Source organism: Mucor mucedo, assembly GCF_025094135.1.
Source record: "Mucor mucedo strain NRRL 3635 chromosome Unknown EV154scaffold_16, whole genome shotgun sequence".
NCBI classification, from domain to species: domain Eukaryota; kingdom Fungi; phylum Mucoromycota; class Mucoromycetes; order Mucorales; family Mucoraceae; genus Mucor; species Mucor mucedo.
This window is the reverse complement of record NW_026252300.1, coordinates 26,780-43,416: the sequence shown is the minus strand read 5'-3', so window position 1 is coordinate 43,416 and position 16,637 is coordinate 26,780. Positions and strand designations below refer to the sequence as shown.

The following is a 16,637-nucleotide window of genomic DNA, read 5'->3' as shown; positions in this document are numbered from 1 at the left end:
TTGATTTACCCCATACATAGTTATCCCGAAAAATTTAAAACGCTATTTTTCATTATTTTTAACTCATATAAAAAAAGGACATGTTTAAGATATATATAACTGTTCATAATCACAACAGGGGACGTTAAGTATCCAGACATAACTGGATATGTGCATTAGTAATGGAAGCGATTAATTGTATTATACTTTAATTGCATTTATGAATGATACGGTCTAACAAAGTGACTAAATTAATAACACTTGTAATAAACGCTATTAATCTTTGACCCACGATAAAAAAATGGGGTTTATTTATTTTGAAAAAGTTAATCAAACAAGAGAGAAAAAGCAAATGGTTCAAATTTGATACCATCACCATTATAGAATTTAGAATTGAATTCAACCCAAATCAATCTCAATGCATGAAGAAAAGCCGATAAGCCTTCCATGCACAATAAAATACCAATGGTCAAGACAAACCACATGGCAAAACCCAGTACTAAACCAACCACGGCAATAGGACCTGTCATGGAGAACCAAATCTTGAGTGTCATATCCCACAATACACTGGATAATTGGGCATGGGCAAGAGATAAAGCCCATAGACGGAGATAAGAAGCCGTATTTGAAATACAATTCAAACAAAATTCAATGGTATGAATCGTTTGATGGATCATAACCTCACTAAACTCAAACTGTACATGTTGTTGTGAGTGTTTTGCCCTCCTTGGTTTCTTTTATTTTCTTACCTCTTCTTCTTCGTCTTCTTCTTCAGCATTTGCGGGTTCGGTAGCATTGGAAGCTTCTGCTCTTGTAGAAGCCTCTGTAGCAGCCACAGCAGCCGTACCCGATTCCAACCCGTCCTCTGACAGGGCAATGGCATGATATTGATGCTTTTCATGTTGTAACTTGAGATAATAAGGCTTTGCAAACCACATCCAAGGCACACAAATCAAAGCCACGCTAATCAACACAAGCTGTACCGGTCCCTATGTAATACAAAATAACGTGAGTTTTTCACCCCCACTTTTTTTTCTCTAGATCTAAAGAGTTGTTTACTTGGCCGGGGAATAATTGATCTTGGGGGTTAACTTGTCCAGGTGTTAAGAACATGTAAATCAGCATGTTTAATAAATTGGGTGGGGGGTTTCGGATATGATTGCCTGCACTGTCTAATTCCCACCAATTGATACTCCATTTATACATGATGCAAAAGATTAAATAACCAAAGACGGATTCCATAAAGAGGATTTGTGGGAGGAATTCTAGCCAGATGAAAGCGTTCTTTTTGTAGTACAAATGATTAAAGATGTTTAAACAAATGGCAAATGACATCTATGTAGTGAGATCAGTCTTTGTTTGGATGTATAGAAAAAAAGCGTCAAGAAAAAAAAACTTACATGAATAACACCAATGATGATGGCTTGCTTCATCTTGTATGAATTCGAAAAGAGCAAAAAGTTTTCAGATCCATGCCAAGCCTACACAAAGAAAGAAAGAAATAAATTAAGAAAAAAAGAACAGAAATATGACACAAGGGAAAGACTTACGGGGTCAAAACCAAAGGCATATACGTTACCATTGGGTATTCCTTCTACGGTTTCAAAAGAAGTGTAATTGGATGGCAGATCGAAACCGGACTTGAAGAGATTGAGAGATAAGGAAAATACGTCATTGTAAATACAACCAGTGAAAATCGAAAAGATGGCCATTAAGAGCATCATGTAGCGACCACTGAAAAGCATGGAAAAGATTTCATCCTTGACACCAGCCAAAGATTTCTCGTTCAAGACTAAATAGAGAGCCAAGCAAAGCAGGAGACATCCATGACCGATATCGCCAAACATGATGGCAAACAAAAATGGGAAGGCGACAATAGTAAATAGACCCGGGTTGACTTCTCGATAACGTGCAATACCATAGGCATCAATGATACTTTGAAATCCTTCCGAGAACTTGTCGGTGCGATGATAGGTAGGTGGTTTTCTTTTGGTATGAAGTTCAGTCAGGACAGAAGGCATGTTGGTACCGGAATATTCAATAGCGTTCTTCAAGGCAATATGAACAATGGGTACATCCATCTTGGCAGCCCAGCCTTCTGCAATCAAACATTTACGATTGACATCGTAATTAAATAAATTCATGGTATGATAGATAGCTTTTTCTTTCTTGACGGTTGTTGTCCAAGCCGTGATATTATCTGCGACTTTCATCAACTCCTGTCTACGGGTGGTCTTTGTTTGAGCCAATACGATATCCAGGTCCTTGATGCGCTTGGTGACTTGAAGCAGAGCATCGTTGCGTTTGGTGGAAGACTCATCAATAGTATACAAGGTACCACCCATACTCTCTGAAATTTTTTTGATCTTGTTGATAACTTGATGACCGTGAGCAAAGATGGCAAATACGTTCTTGGTGACGGTCTTGTCGGAATCAGAAGGATCAATGACAGGTTCATCAATTTCAGCAAAATTCATGAACAAATTACCACGCAAGACTCGCCAAAGTACACGTTCAAAGGTGATGATTTTGGATCGTGGAATGACACCCGTGACATAACCTAGATGGTTATCTGTGGGTTGCTCCACGTCATCCTCCATCAAGAGTGGCTCTGAGTCCTGCAAACGCGAGCCCGCCTACAATAAAAAAAGGAGGGGATGGGGGGAAGAAGGGAGAGAGAAATGAGCATATGAATGAAGGTTAAGGGAGATTGTGTTTCAAAAAATCATACTTGAGCAAAGAAAACAGACGATTCTTTCAGGACATGTCGGAGTTCGGTGATTTGCAGGTTGGATTGCTGAAGTGTTTCAAAGTACTCATTCATTTGTGTGATGCGGTTTTCCAAGTTCTTTAGATTCTCTTCTAAATCATCGATCTGTTGCGGTGTACGAGCAGTGATGGTAGATACGTCAACGGGTGCAGATTGAATATCCGACTTTTCAATCTGTGCCTGAAGAAATCCTTTTTTTTTATGCAACGGTTACTATGGATATGAAACAATGAAAATGATACTTACGACACTGTCTTTCCATCTCATCCAGTCTTCTTATTTCAGAGACAAAAGTGCGTTGAAATGCATTGGTAGAGGGGTTCAGCTATATTCTTTGGTATGAGTAAATATTTTTTAAAGGGACGCGACAAATCAAAACTTACATCACTAAATTGAACTTTTCCAAGCTCGCCCAACTCGGCTACACAGCTATGTGCCACTTCAGCTGGGATAAATAATTGGATCAATGACATTTCTTCCGAACGGAACAAGGTCGTTGAGGACGCCATCGTGCCAAAAAAAAAAGATGAATAAGTGAAAAAAAAGGGGGGAGGAAGGGGAAAGGCAGGATTTTAAAACTGTTTCCGCTCTCCCGTTTTTTTTTTATTTGGTAAATGATGACGTTGAATTAAATTTTGTGGTTCCGTATTAAGAGGCCATTTTTTATTTATTTATTCCAGTCTTCTCTTTTTTTTTTTACCTTTTTCACATTCTTTCTTTTACTTTAACATGATTAAAAACATTGGAAAACTCAAACAGGCAAGTTGAACATTAGAAGAGATGAAAGTATAAAGAGAGAAAGAGGGGCGGAGTTCCTAACGCATATTATCACACACCAAAAATAATAGTGGACGGGAGAAAAGTTTGGATCTGCAAAGACAACGTTACAGACAGAAGACTTCCAGCGTCTGGAGGTAGAAACGGAAAGAAAGCGCATTGGGTATGAAAAGTTACATGCGGCAGCAGGAGTGATGCAAGTGCAGCTTGCCAAGAAGAAGATATCGCCCGAGGATAATAAATCCAAGCGATTACCTAATGATATTCTGGGTGTATGTCTCTCCAACTACGGCAATGAGTTTACGGACGACGCACCACTGGGTTCGTGCTTATTTAAGGAAAGGAATGGGGGGCAGATATTAATAAATTTTTAATAGGAGTTGCATTGATTAATTTTGGTCAAGCACAGTCCAAATTAGCCGCGCATCAGGAAGATTATGCTGAAACGATGCGCTTGGAATACATGGAAAAGCTGGAGGAAGGCTTACAACAGTTTAAAGAATACGCCGTTCTTCGTAAAAGATTGGAATCCCGTAGATTGGACTATGACGCTAAAATAGGTCGCCTTCAAAAGTCCAAAAAAGAAAAACCTGATCTAGAACAAGAAATGCAAGCGTCCAAATTAAAGTATGAGGACTCGGAATATGATGTCATTCAAAAGATGGCTACTTTGCAAGAGTTTGAAGACGAACACTGTGAAGCCCTGGCTCAGTTCTTGAATGTACAATATGATTATTTCAGTCGTTCTTTACAGGTATTGAATGAGGTTAGATCTACTTGGGGTCAACCCTTATCTGCCAGTGCACGTCATAGCAACAACAACCGTTTGGCTGCTCTCTCGCGTACTTCCAGTCATACGGAAGAAGAAGTTCATGAGCCTCCTAGACGCGCCATGGGAAGCAGAAGTGCTTCTTTTAGTGATGAATTTGCTGCTCCTCCTAGACGTGTCATGATGCCCAGTAAAAGTGAATCGATTACTGAAGAATTACCAATGCCCAGTCGCACCTTAACTCCGCCTGTATTACCTCGTAGACAATGTAAGGTGATTAATATTTCACAAAGTGGATTGTAATTAACATTTAATTGTAGCACAAGCAACACCACCACCACCAGCACCAGCAATAGTACAACGCAAGGCAGTTTATGAGTTTGGAGGTGATAATGCCGATGAATTGTCTTTCCGTGTGGGAGATGTAATTACTGTGCTTGAAGAAGTGGATGAAGGATGGTGGTTAGGAGAATCTGCTGATGGACGACGTGGTATTTTTCCCGTGAATTATACAGAATTGATACAAGGTGCTGGACCACCACCTATTATACCTGCAGGACCACCCATGCCAGCTCGACCCAGTTTGTTATCAAACAGTCAAAGTTTTGTAGAAGAACCTCGTGCTGAATCGCCTTTTGGAGATGCCGCACAGAAAGGCTATTCGTATATTCGACCTAATCAACCTACACGTACCATGTCTTCTAATACCAACACGACCAGTTCTCCCATCAATTCACCCGTACCGCGTCATAATACTACCAAAAGAGCCCCTCCCCCACCTCCTGTTTCACGTACTCCACCTGTCACCTCGTCACGTAGTTTTACTACAAACACTGTCCGCACTGCTCCTACCACGCCTCAAATTCATCTTCCTGTCACCAACGATTATTTCGAAGCGTCCTCTTCCTCTTCTTGTGGAGAGTGTGGATGTGATGATTTTACTGCCAATGTATTTAAAAAGGGACATTGTAACAATTGTTTCCACAAGCATTAAATAGATATATACTTTTTTTTTTTCACAAAAAACCCCTCATCCAATAAATAAGCCAACAACAAATAGGGTTCTAACCAAAAATAGATTTTTTTTTAATCTGTGTAATCATCCAAAAATTGGTATATGAAGAGAGGAGAGAAAACAAAATAGAAAGAGAAGGGGGTAAAGGGGGTTGTTTAGAAGAGAGAACCAAACAAAAAAAAGGAGTACTAATAAATATAAATATGTTTTTCCAATAAACAAGTTTTTTTTTTTCTTTCTTTTTCTTTTTTCTTTTTTTTTATATGTGCAAAAATGTGTGTGTGTGTGTGTAAAAGAGGAGAAGGGAGGGGGATGAGAAAATATGTAGAATAAGTTTGTTGTATGTATAAAAAGTGTATATGAATTTTTTTAATATCTGTCAGGACGAAAAGAAGATGAGGAGGAGGAAGATGAGGAGGATCTAACTGCAAGCTGTGGTCGTGATGATACATATGAGGAGTTATTATTGTTGATTACACGACGAGACTAAGAAGAAAACATTTTTTTTTTAGTTTTTTTTTTTTCTTTTTTCTTTATCATTATAACTTACTGTAGCAGAAGAGGAGGGCTGATATGGGTAGTAGCCATTATTGTTGTAGAACCTTGGTCGATCGTAATACCGAGATATCGGTCTAGTACTCTCACTATGACTAATACTACGTGATCTTATAACAGGCCTTGCGTTCACATTTACGTTTGCGCTTACAGGGCTTGGTTGTTGCCTTGCTTTCTCTTGCTCTGTCTCTTCCTCCTTGATAGGAGGAGTGGATAACAAATCTTTCATCACTTGAAATAATTTATGCTTTTCTTCTTTTAAAAGTCGAATTCTCTCACGAATAACAGCAGAAGACTCCACCACTACTGGAGCACTCGTCTGCTTATCCGTGCTAGCTACAGGAGTTGTAGTGTTATTGGTGGGGGCGGGGGCGGCAAACGACGACAGAGAGGGGGAGGAAGAACTAGATGGAGCGCTTAATTCCATGAGAACATTGACAACCATGTCGGCGGTTGCGGTTGCTGTTGCCTCTTCTTCTTCTTCAAAACAGCAGGTCTCAATGGGAGGAGAAGGGAGACCATTATCGAGATGGAGAAAGGATAACTTTTCTTCATATTCGTTTGCTTGAGGAGGGGGCGTGGGAGGAGTGATTACACTAGTACGTTTCTTGAGGCGTTGTAAAATAGAAGAACGAATAGCAACGATGTTTGTAGGAGGTTGAAATTCGTATCGTTTGGTTGCCATGGTGAATAGTATAAAAAAGTTTTTTTTTTTTTTTTTTTATGAAAAAGAAAGAAAGAGAATCATTTTACAAAACTCTCTTTTTTTTCATTTTTATAAAGAATCACACTAAAAAAAAAAAAAAAAAAAAAAAAAAAAAAGAAAAAAAAAGAAAGAGAGAGAGACATTTTTTTTTTCTTTCGCTGGTTGGGGGGAGAAGTGCGTCACCTTTCCTTTACTCTTTTCCCACCTTGTACTAATCCTTATTTGATTGGGTGGTGCAAACTATTTTGGCGCATTCTTTCTCCGCGTAGTACTAGAAGATTAGATGAAATTGGTTTAAGTCTCTTTTTTCGTTTTTATCTCTCTTTTTTTTTTTTTTTTTTTCTATTGTAAAAAAAAATAGAGATTCTGCTGCAATCGGGTAAAGGGAGAGAGAAAGGAATTTTCTTTCCACGTTATATTAAAAAAAAAAAAAGAGAGTACAACAATTAAATATTACGCTTTTAGAAAAAAGAAACAGTAACTCGATGATAAATACGCCATAGTCGACTTTTCAATATCCTTTCCAAATAGCCTTTGGATACGGATTGACACTTGTTTCTTTAAAGTAAAAAACGGTGATTTTCGTCGTATGCAGGTTTTATATCAGAAACAAAATAACTTTTTTTTTTTGTGTCTGTTGACAGATGTTTCCTGTATCCCCTTTCTTTTTCCTTCTCAGCATATCGAGGAATCAATGAAGAGAGAGATAGAGAGAGTACGTTTTCACATGCCACATGGGAATAGGAGATTATTTTTTGTATTGACACTATGACGTGGAGCAAATGTAGTGTTTGTTTGTTCAGAAAAGAAACTCATGTAGCCTTGTGTGGGAAATATGCAGCCAAAGGAAAACATCCTTTAGGTGCGAAAAACCCCCAAACAGCTGATTAAAAGGGGAGGTTTGTAAAAGCTAGACCTTGGTTACAAGAGAATCCTTAATTAGGATTCAGACCTGGAATTCAGGTGGTGGGCGTTTTTTTTTGTGTGCATATTTACAAAATCTAGATGAAATCCTTTCTTTTTGCATGCAAAAAAAATTTTTTTTTCTTGTCTTACACACACATTCCGTGTGAATATTTATCACGAGTTGTTTACTCTTTTTTTTTTTTTCATTTTTTTTTGTTGTAAATTATTAAGATATCGATTGACCGCGAAACCTTTCACTCATAAGAAGGAGTGGTCAGTATTATAAAGCCAAGCTTAAAGATTCTTGTTTCGTTCAGGAAAAGATATACCGATTAGTGTCAGCAAACTTGCAAAGCGAAACTTAATTTTTATGAAGTAAGGAAACATTAATATTGTTTACTTTTTCATTCATTTTATAGCCGTTTCGCTGTTATAAAAATGGTAAAAATTTTTTTTATTGTTATATGAGCCAATCATTTCTTCCCCTTGCTGTGACTATGTTTTTAAACGCAGTCACGTTTCATCACTTTCCTTATCCATTTTTCGCATTGACGTTGTGGGATGTGGGCTTCAGCCTGTTCAAACACGCTGTTGATATCCTCAAATTTAATTTTTTTTGGCATATGTGCTATTAGTTTACGAATATATTTACTTGCAGGATGAGTGACTTTGTTTTCCATGCAATAATAGATTAATTGGTGTGCATTCAGCCTTGCATGAAACAATCTCTCCACTTCTGCCATGTCAGAAAATTGTCCCCTAATGACTACTACTTGCGCTGGAATACCCTTCTTGTCATATTTTTTCAAGAGTGAGCGAGTAAAATATCGTGCACACTGTCTATTATTTACACACACCGATAAACGCTTTAAGCCTTTGCGAGTAATTGCACACATGATGTTCAAATTGAGAATATGTGTGTCATTGACAACCACAAAGTCAGCCTCATCTACAAACAGACTATGCTCAAATTCAATCGCTACCTTTTCTTCTTCTTTGAGGCCACCCTCCTTTCGGTTGAGTTCCTCTAACTCTTTACTACTCAGAATGCCACTTTCTGTCTTGATATGAGAACGAACCAAACTGTCCGTCAATTCATTCTTATGTTTCGGTAAAATCTCAATCAATTCTTTTCGAATCGCATGTGTCGTCGTGTCATCTTCAATCATGTCTCGAATTTGACTACTGACAACAGATTTGAATCTCCTTGGAGGAAGCCGTGTAGTATAACTGTCTGTTACTTTACACAGTGAGCACTTGTGCTTTTGCTTAAGATGGTGATGAATTCTTTGATGCTTTCTGCTGTTTGACATGTTGCAGTTTAAAGAGAGTAAAAGAGGAAGAGAGATTTTTTTTTTTTACATGTAAAAAAAGCAGTTTAAATAACCGCTTTTGACAAGTGACAAACAAGTTCTTTTTTATTGCTTTTTAGTGGTATAATAAGAAGGTGGAGGATAAGGTCCTTTCATGACAATTTGAAATGCTTTTTTAAAAGACCCAGCTAACTGGTGTAATTTTGGTTTCTTTTGGACGTGAAACCAAGGATGGGACTGAATGGATTTAAAGGAAGCACGTTTGCTTGGAAAGGGCTGTAGCATGCTTTTTATCAGGTCTCTGACTTGAGGTGATAAAGTATCGGGCAGCTTAAAGTTTGAGTAGTGCATTTGACGAAAGGTCTGGACATGTGTTGTTTCTTCAAATGGATAATCACCTACAAGCATGTGATAAAGAGAGATACCTAATCCCCATACATGGCTGGATTCACTATGGTAAGTGGGACAATTGACTAATTCTGGTGGGATATACTGTGGTGTTCTATATTAACATTGACATAAATACATCTTGTGGATACATGTGTTTAATAAGGTTAAACCTTACCCAGCAAATCCAATCTGGTCTCGTTGGGTACCATCATACGATATATATCGGATCGCTCCGATACGGTCATTGGCGTCAAATAACAAATGCATTTCTTTGGGTCCATCATGGGGACGTTGATGACGATCCATGGCGGATGTTAGCATGTCCCAAAATAAACTCTTGCACTCGGATTCGCTGTAACGAACAGTCGTATCTCTTCTGTTGTTGGCCGGAGTTGTTTGTTGTTGTTGTTGTTCTTCCAGTGGTTGCTCAAGAGGTGATACAGACGAGTCATCCTCAATTGGGGCGATCTTCACCAATAGCGGCGGCGGTGGAGGTGGTGGTGGTGGTGGTGGGATGGAGGAATTGGTTCCGATGCTAGTGCTAACTTCAGATAATTCGGGAATCGTATACAGGTCTCTGGAAGACGTATCTCTTTCATGTGATATATATAGCGATGCGGAAGGAAGAAAGTCCTATAAATAAATAGAAAAAAGGTGTTAAAAATAAACACTCCATGATTCATAATATATTCCAATTATACCTTGATAATCGGAGCTATCTCGGAGGTGTTACTATCCAGTTCCGAAGAAAATTTGATGGGTGGCTGTGCTACCACAAAAGGTTTGGGTGAGAGAAGAAACGGTAAAGGTGGTTCATCAGGTGAAAGGTTTCTCCAAGGTTGTATATTCTTCTTCTTTTGGACTTGTTGAGGCTTCCTCACTAGTTTTTGCCACCATTTTTTTTTCTTATTGTTGAAACTCATAGGCATCATTCAAGATGCCGATTTTTTATTGAGACATACAAGCAAAAATAAATTGCCCTGAAAAAAAAAAAAAAAATAGATAAAGTTGAAATGGGGAATAGTCTCTATTATTTCCCTATGAAAATATATAAAAGAAAAACAAACAAGAAAAAAAAAAAGAGAGAGAGATAAAATTTATTAATAGCGAAAAAGAAAGTGTTGTTTATAAATGTTTGGTAGAGGAGGTTTAATTAATTGTGTGTTTTAAGCGAGACGAATTGACAAATCCGGTAATCTATTTCTCCCAAGTCCTATCGTTTTCTAAATTGCAATCTTCTTTTCCGCTATTCCGGTTTTATTCCTTTCGTTGTCTAACTACCATTCTTTTTCTTTTTTGTTTCACACATATCTTCTATTGTATCCCACTCACCCCTATTCCAAGCAATTATGGCCTGATATTACACGCACATTGATTAAAAAAATAAGAAAGAAATTATTAATTAAACGAAACGCCTCTCAATATCAAATGGGACGATTTAGATTATTCAATCGTCGTGCGTCGTACATGATTTACTTTTTTTCTTGTTCAATGGAAGAAAAGGAGTTGATGCCAAGTTAATTACATACTTGCCACCTTGATAGGAGTACACTATCTAGAAAAAGAATAGAAAAAAAGAAAACTCATCCCCTTTCATTCTTTTTTACCCTGCCTTTTTTTTTTTTTTTTTTTTTCTCAACTCGTTTTTTTACATGATGTCCGCACATAATAAATCCTAAAACAGTTGCATCTAGAATGACGATAAATATCGCCATACGTAATGACTACATACAACGATCATTTGTAGAGATAAACCCTCCCCCCATCGCGTAAAAAAAAAAAAAACTACGCTAGACGAGTCATCGGTTCTAGTGATTTTTGACTGGAAGCCCGTTGCACTAGAATATTCAAGTACATCTTTAAAGGAACTACTGTGAAAGGTTCTTAGTTCTGCAAAAGTAAAATGAAGGCTGAATTGTGTTCTATATCGTGCCTCCTTTCATTAGTAAGTTAAACTGACTGCAACACAATTGAATGACAAAAAAAAAAAAAAAAAGATGAGCTGTTTTGAGGCAAAGTTGACTCTTTCCCTTTTTAACAATTCGTCGTGGGGTAAAACCGATTTGACACGACCAAAAAAGAAAAAGGTGCTAAAGTATGACAGGAGCCTAATGTTTTAAAGGTCCTCCTTTGTTTGATAGCCACTCCGGTTACACCCCCACCCCCTTAAACTCGCGTGCTTTTTTTACTCTGCCACTGTTAAAAAAACCTACGTGACTTTTCTCACTGCCTAATAATCTTCATAGTGTATTAAGCTACTCTCAACGTAATTTACGGGCTTAGGGTGCTTTGGGCGACCCACTGTCGCGATTTAACGAAAAACTGGTCCTATTATTTTCAATCTCCGGTATATGCTTCTGTGTAAGCAGGGAAAAACAGATTTCATAAAAAAATGACATTCCACAATTTTCCCGTCAAAGTAAAGTCACTGGATATTGAACTTTTACTAAGGTAATTATATTCCCAAAATGCTTAAAAAAATTAGACACATCTTTCGGTATACTTTTAAGCGTTGTTGTATATGTAGAAAATAAACTTTGTCTAACAAAAACCGTTTATCTTTATCATGCGCCAACGATAATCACTGTCATGGTGAAACGGCTCCAAAATTGTTACCATTTTAAAAAGCGTAAATTTTGAGGTATATTCACTTACAAACACTTTCCATCAAACTTACAGGAAGGTTATGCAAAATGTACATTTGTAAATTTTGAGATTTTCCTCAAGGGATACCCTTTGTATTTTGGGCAATTTTAGGTCTTTTGAAAAAAAAAATTAAAATCAAAATACAATGATCCCATATAATATTTTTAATAATTCCAAGCATATTTTTAGCTTGAGAGGGTGTACAAAAACGATGGTTTGCTATGTAGAAAATTCAATTGAAAACAACGCGTCAAGCCTAAAAAAAAAAAAAGAAAAGGGGAATACAAGTGGTATTGTTTTAATCAAAATGGTCAAGTTATCACTCAAGCTCAAAGATAAGCAAGTGTCAATGGCTCTCCTAAAGTAAAGTAATCTTTTTCAGTCTCTTGATAAGTAAGGTAATTTTCGATCTTCTGGTCAATATCGAACCCCTCGTTAAAGTAAATTTCATCACCGAACGCTCTCACCGACAGTTTGAGAGAATAATTGTAGTTAACACGTTTGCAATCAACTACAAATCTGAAGTTTGAACCCTTTCCGACTTCGTTGTTCAATGTATACACTGAACCTTCTGATTGTTTGTCTAAAAGAGTGTACTTCTCGTGGTTTTTTTTGTCTGAATTTGTCAGTTTAAGGATTGCTAAAAAAAAAAAAAATGATATTGATTAGACCCACCCAACAATGGGAAATTAAAGATAGAACTTACAAGTAGATTCCAAATTCACATTGTTTACCATAGGACAAAACGTTAATCCTGTTGTTGGTACCGGTTTTCCTTTTTGGATGAATACCAAGTAGGAAGAATCATTTTCAAAAACACCTCTAATATGACCGTTACGGCCAGTACGGAAAAAGGGGTAACGCTGTATTTGCGTACTTGAAAACCGCAATCCATACGTCTCACTTGCTACTTGGCGCAACGTTCCAATGACAAATCTTTCGTACATGTATGGTTTACTGCGTTCAGTATATTTTAGCAACTTGCGAACTGATTCCTTCAATACCAACGCCTGTGTATCTACTCCTCTTGAGTAAAATCCTTCATTGATCGCTTTTTGCATTGTCAGGGTGTAAGCGGTAAAAACCGATGATTCAAAAGAAAGATTAAATGGATCTCCCGTCACAAAGAATTTATCTACTTGATAATTTCCAAATATCTCTTTGTTCGTCACTGTAGCCGATATGATTGTTGCCATATCTTCTATGACTGACTTTAGATTTACTTCAATAATGATACGTAGAAGGGTGCTGATATTACAAGCACATTTGTCGTTGCTGTTTAGGGACATTTCAGATGTCATATTCAAACATGCTTTGTTATCATCGAACTAGAACCAAAATTTTTTAATTGATAAAGTAATAAGTTATTTTTTTTTCAACTTACTAGTTTGACAACCCGGGATTTTATGTCTTCAAAGTTTTGAAATGGTCCAAAATCATTGTATGCGTTTACTTTAGCTTCGTTTGTAGTGCCACACCCAGTCTGACAGATGCACCGGATGCTCTTCCCAATTTCCTTACATAGGGAGTCATATACATCCTCTATACGTACTATTTTATCACGGATAATATACGTGGCTGCATCCTCGTGATCTGAAGCCAGTTTGACCACTTGATGTAAACTGAGCTGAATATGTTTTGGATACACTTGTACAACAACAAAATATGATTTCATCTTCAAGTCCAAGTCTCCCAGTCTTTTTTCAATAGCGGGTATGATATCTTCACCAATAGTGGAGAATTTCGCTCTTCGAAAAACATCGTCTTTACAAAGTATCCCACTTGCAAAGAAAAGTTCTTCCATTTTTTCCTCTGAACCATTCAAGGCATCCAAACAATATTTATCGATAGAAACACCGTACCAGATGTTCTTGCCCTGCCAATCATTTCCAAATTCATTACGTACTTCAACTTCCAGTTGCTTGTTGAGATTGTATAGGTATGTTATCATGAAGAAGAAAAGGTAGCCTGGATCACAGGTAGTTACCATATTGTCGTCAGAGTTATCCGGTATATCGCATGCGAAAAGGTGTTCTATTTTGACATTTTTTGCTAATTGTTCCACTAGATTGGGTGATGAATAAACAAAATATTCTTTAATTTTTTTCAGCTGTCCTTTCTTTGATCTGCTTTGTTTTTTCTCTGGCGAGCACAATTTGAGATAGTCACCAAACAAATCGTCTAAAAGTAGCTTCAATCTAAATACCCAGTTAAAATAATGAACCTCATCCCCCATTGTTCTCGTCACCCACGTTGTTACCTTTTAGTTATACGAAGCACTGGCTTTTGATATATTCCTTGCTTAGAAATAAAGCAATCCAGTGATTTTATGTTACTATAAAAACACAAAAATCATTAAGTTGTATCCCGCTTGTAAGAGTATTCCTTGATCCTAAAAAATTTACCATTGAATATATTTTCTCTGTTTGACTTGTCTATTAGCATCCATATAGGAAGCGGTGACCTTGATTTGTTGAGGTAAAAAGTCTATTGAGTTCCCAAAAAATAAATAGGTTTATCAGTGTAGGACAAAATTAAACTTTTGACTGACTTACCAATATTGATAAAGTAAATAGGCTTTGAAGAAATTCCGGGATCTTCATTTTTGGTATCGATGGGTAGAATAATCGCGCCTCTACGCACGTTAAATTCCTGCATTTGGTTTTTTACAAGTCCGGAAAGACCATGGGATATAGTCTGTTTTATCAGTAGATTGAAAGCCGGAGTCTCCTCATCCTTAAATAGTCTGCAAGAATTTGTCGTGTCTTTGGTGTACTCTTCTGCCCACATTTCAAATAACGTGAGTGCGCATAGTGATTTAGAGTTTAACCCACTAATATCGTAGCAGAACACTATCATTGATTTAGCTTTAACGCTGCTGGTAACGTTTAATAACTCTCTGATTTGAGCCTCAAATTCTTTCTTGACGTAATCAAAGGCATCTTGTATTACGTCTCCAATTGTCATTGATTGGATAGCATTGACTTCAACTTCAGTTAAATTGTAACTTTTATGATCCTGATTGTGCAGTAACTCTTCGAAAATTTTGCATGAGAAGAGGTTTACAATGTTCAAATCATATCGGTACTAAAAAGGAGAATTTGTTTAGTATTTTGGGCGCAAAGAAAATGACTTATGACTGGATAACAACCTTTCCGACAAAGTTGTAAAGCTTTTCCGCCATCAAATCAATAACTTCTGATTCCAGTGTGATACAAAGACGCTTTGCTATGGACACCTTTACTTCGTTCCAAATAAACGGCATTGTCAATTTGACATGTTTCAATGATTGTGGAACACAGTTGTTGTCTAATGCTTTCAAGGCAGGATATCGAGCAGTCACCAGCTTTAAATCCACAAGCAAATCGCTTTCAAAATTCAGCGTACATATAATGTGTTCCATAGCTGGTCGTATAGCTATATTCTGGACTAGATTGCTCTGTGATTGCATATATCGAAAAGTTGATTCCAATTGTGTGAAAAAAAGCAATCTACCTTGACCATCGTTACTTTCAATGAGATTAGCCTCCTTAAAGAGAGGTCGTATCAATTCCTCTCTTGTTTTATAATCCCATTCATCAGGTAGGGTGAATGCATAATAAAAATCCGTGGTTGAACAATTTAAATCGCGTTTACAATCGTCCACCACTTGTTGTAATATAGATATCGCTTCCTTTTGAATAGTACTGGAATTGGAAGCCTTTCCTAAATAAACTCTATGGAGCTCGTTGAAAACGTTGCGTACATCATAAGCGTCTTTTTCGAGTTTCTCGGAATTTTCATCTGATTCGCCTCTGGATATACTGGATCCGTCTGTAGTGCGGTATGAAAGCGAAGCTGATTTAATTTTCACTTTACTTTTTTTAATATTTTTTTTAGAAAAAAAAAAAAAAATCTCTGTTAAAAGAGCTAGTGTTATACTTTACACGCTTTTCACTTACCCTGGGTCATTCTCAGGTTCAAATTGATCACCAATGGAGATCGTTTTAAAAACGAAATTGCGATAGTCGAAGGCTGTTTTGAATGAATAACGGCGCAATATATATGACAGAAAAATGGCAGTAACTTACAAAAAAGAATACAGTATTGATGTTTAGAATAATCGTAGTTTTCTTCCATTTCTTTATCAGAACCAACGCGAGAGGGAAAAGTAAGGTTTATGGCTGGTTTGTTCCGTGTAAATGGTAACACGATAATGTAGTACGTGACTTTGTATGTACAATGGTACAAGGCGTTTTTGTTTGGACTCCGGCAAACATGTTGCTTTTCAAAATACTCTTAAATGTTAGCTTATTGCAAGGTACATCACTTGTTCTGATTACGTGGTTTGATAGAGATTGTAAAAAAAAAAAACGAATGGATTAATGTGGCCAGTGAAACCAAGCAAAAAGAATCGTTCCTTAGTAAATGCTGATCAGAAACAAAGCACGAGAATAGAGATACTTTTTGACTAAAAAAAGAATCAGCAACTTAATAATGTTTTAATATTAGGAATTAAATTTTGATCATTAAGCAGTCTACAGTATAAATAAATAATTGGGCATAATTATATGGTCTTTACCTTTGGCCGAGTAAACAATGCATTCTTTTGAGAACCACATTTACATTACCTACTGTAATTGATACAGAAACAATAAAAGCTTTAGTCTATCCATTTGTATAAGTCACTGTTATATGAAAATCAATTTTAATGGGGGTGGTGGAGGGGGGAAACTGATATATTCCAGGACAGGTAAAAGTTAATTCACAACATGACCACCGGAAGTAGGTCATTTTATAGCAACAGAGTTTTTTCTTCAGTCCATTTTTTA

At 37.0% G+C, this 16,637-nt stretch overlaps 6 protein-coding genes across 6 annotated transcripts; 1 reads left to right on the top strand and 5 right to left on the bottom strand.

The window, feature by feature from the left end:
- Positions 1–255: 255 nt before the first annotated feature.
- On the bottom strand, positions 256–3,353 carry EV154DRAFT_498043 (V-type ATPase, V0 complex, 116kDa subunit family). The gene is made up of 8 exons (XM_051600311.1): positions 3,133–3,353; positions 2,996–3,074; positions 2,711–2,940; positions 1,530–2,615; positions 1,380–1,460; positions 1,039–1,314; positions 729–968; positions 256–674 (listed from the first exon to the last, which is right to left on the bottom strand). Exons 1-8 carry the CDS (start codon positions 3,256–3,258, stop codon positions 306–308), a joined length of 2,487 nt encoding a protein of 828 aa, XP_051460929.1. The 5' UTR covers positions 3,259–3,353; the 3' UTR covers positions 256–305.
- Positions 3,318–5,383, top strand: EV154DRAFT_498041 (uncharacterized protein). The gene is made up of 4 exons (XM_051600310.1): positions 3,318–3,508; positions 3,598–3,847; positions 3,904–4,563; positions 4,616–5,383. The coding sequence occupies exons 1-4, from the start codon at positions 3,479–3,481 to the stop codon at positions 5,287–5,289; spliced, it is 1,614 nt and encodes a 537-aa protein (XP_051460928.1). The 5' UTR covers positions 3,318–3,478; the 3' UTR covers positions 5,290–5,383.
- On the bottom strand, positions 5,373–6,666 carry EV154DRAFT_79427 (uncharacterized protein). The gene has a single exon (XM_051607782.1). It carries the CDS (start codon positions 6,548–6,550, stop codon positions 5,819–5,821), a length of 732 nt encoding a protein of 243 aa, XP_051460927.1. The 5' UTR covers positions 6,551–6,666; the 3' UTR covers positions 5,373–5,818.
- A 1,314-nt stretch (positions 6,667–7,980) lies between these two features.
- EV154DRAFT_560160 (uncharacterized protein) lies at positions 7,981–8,790 on the bottom strand (the record flags this gene model as incomplete). Its single annotated transcript, XM_051605594.1, has 1 exon — positions 7,981–8,790. The coding sequence occupies one exon, from the start codon at positions 8,788–8,790 to the stop codon at positions 7,981–7,983; it is 810 nt and encodes a 269-aa protein (XP_051460926.1).
- Positions 8,791–9,102: 312 nt separating this feature from the next.
- Positions 9,103–9,540, bottom strand: EV154DRAFT_385638 (uncharacterized protein; the record flags this gene model as incomplete). The annotated part of the gene is made up of 2 exons (XM_051595038.1): positions 9,103–9,292; positions 9,356–9,540. Coding segments are annotated over 2 exons (375 nt in total), but the record flags the coding sequence as incomplete, so codon positions are not given.
- Positions 9,541–11,931: 2,391 nt separating this feature from the next.
- On the bottom strand, positions 11,932–14,633 carry EV154DRAFT_79350 (uncharacterized protein). The gene is made up of 5 exons (XM_051607781.1): positions 14,232–14,633; positions 14,087–14,161; positions 13,211–14,024; positions 12,533–13,154; positions 11,932–12,466 (listed from the first exon to the last, which is right to left on the bottom strand). The coding sequence occupies exons 1-5, from the start codon at positions 14,273–14,275 to the stop codon at positions 12,156–12,158; spliced, it is 1,866 nt and encodes a 621-aa protein (XP_051460924.1). The 5' UTR covers positions 14,276–14,633; the 3' UTR covers positions 11,932–12,155.
- Positions 14,634–16,637: the final 2,004 nt, after the last annotated feature.

Excerpts from the sequence above, each read along its gene's own strand:
- EV154DRAFT_498041 (XM_051600310.1), top strand. The coding sequence starts at position 3,479 with ATGATTAAAAACATTGGAAAACTCAAACAG. Across the intron at positions 3,509-3,597 it reads ACATTGGAAAACTCAAACAG|TGGACGGGAGAAAAGTTTGG; the intron begins GCAAGTTGAACA and ends CAAAAATAATAG. Across the intron at positions 4,564-4,615 it reads TGTATTACCTCGTAGACAAT|CACAAGCAACACCACCACCA; the intron begins GTAAGGTGATTA and ends ATTTAATTGTAG.
- EV154DRAFT_79350 (XM_051607781.1), bottom strand. The coding sequence starts at position 14,275 with ATGGATGCTAATAGACAAGTCAAACAGAGAAAATATATTCAATG. Across the intron at positions 13,155-13,210 it reads AATCCCGGGTTGTCAAACTA|TTCGATGATAACAAAGCATG; the intron begins GTAAGTTGAAAA and ends TTTTGGTTCTAG. Across the intron at positions 12,467-12,532 it reads TGTGAATTTGGAATCTACTT|CAATCCTTAAACTGACAAAT; the intron begins GTAAGTTCTATC and ends TTTTTTTTTTAG.
- EV154DRAFT_498043 (XM_051600311.1), bottom strand. The coding sequence starts at position 3,258 with ATGGCGTCCTCAACGACCTTGTTCCGTTCGGAAGAAATGTCATTGATC. Across the intron at positions 2,941-2,995 it reads TGAGATGGAAAGACAGTGTC|GATTTCTTCAGGCACAGATT; the intron begins GTAAGTATCATT and ends ATAAAAAAAAAG. Across the intron at positions 1,461-1,529 it reads ATGCCTTTGGTTTTGACCCC|GCTTGGCATGGATCTGAAAA; the intron begins GTAAGTCTTTCC and ends TTCTTTGTGTAG.
- EV154DRAFT_79427 (XM_051607782.1), bottom strand. The coding sequence starts at position 6,550 with ATGGCAACCAAACGATACGAATTTCAACCTCCTACAAACATCGTTGCT.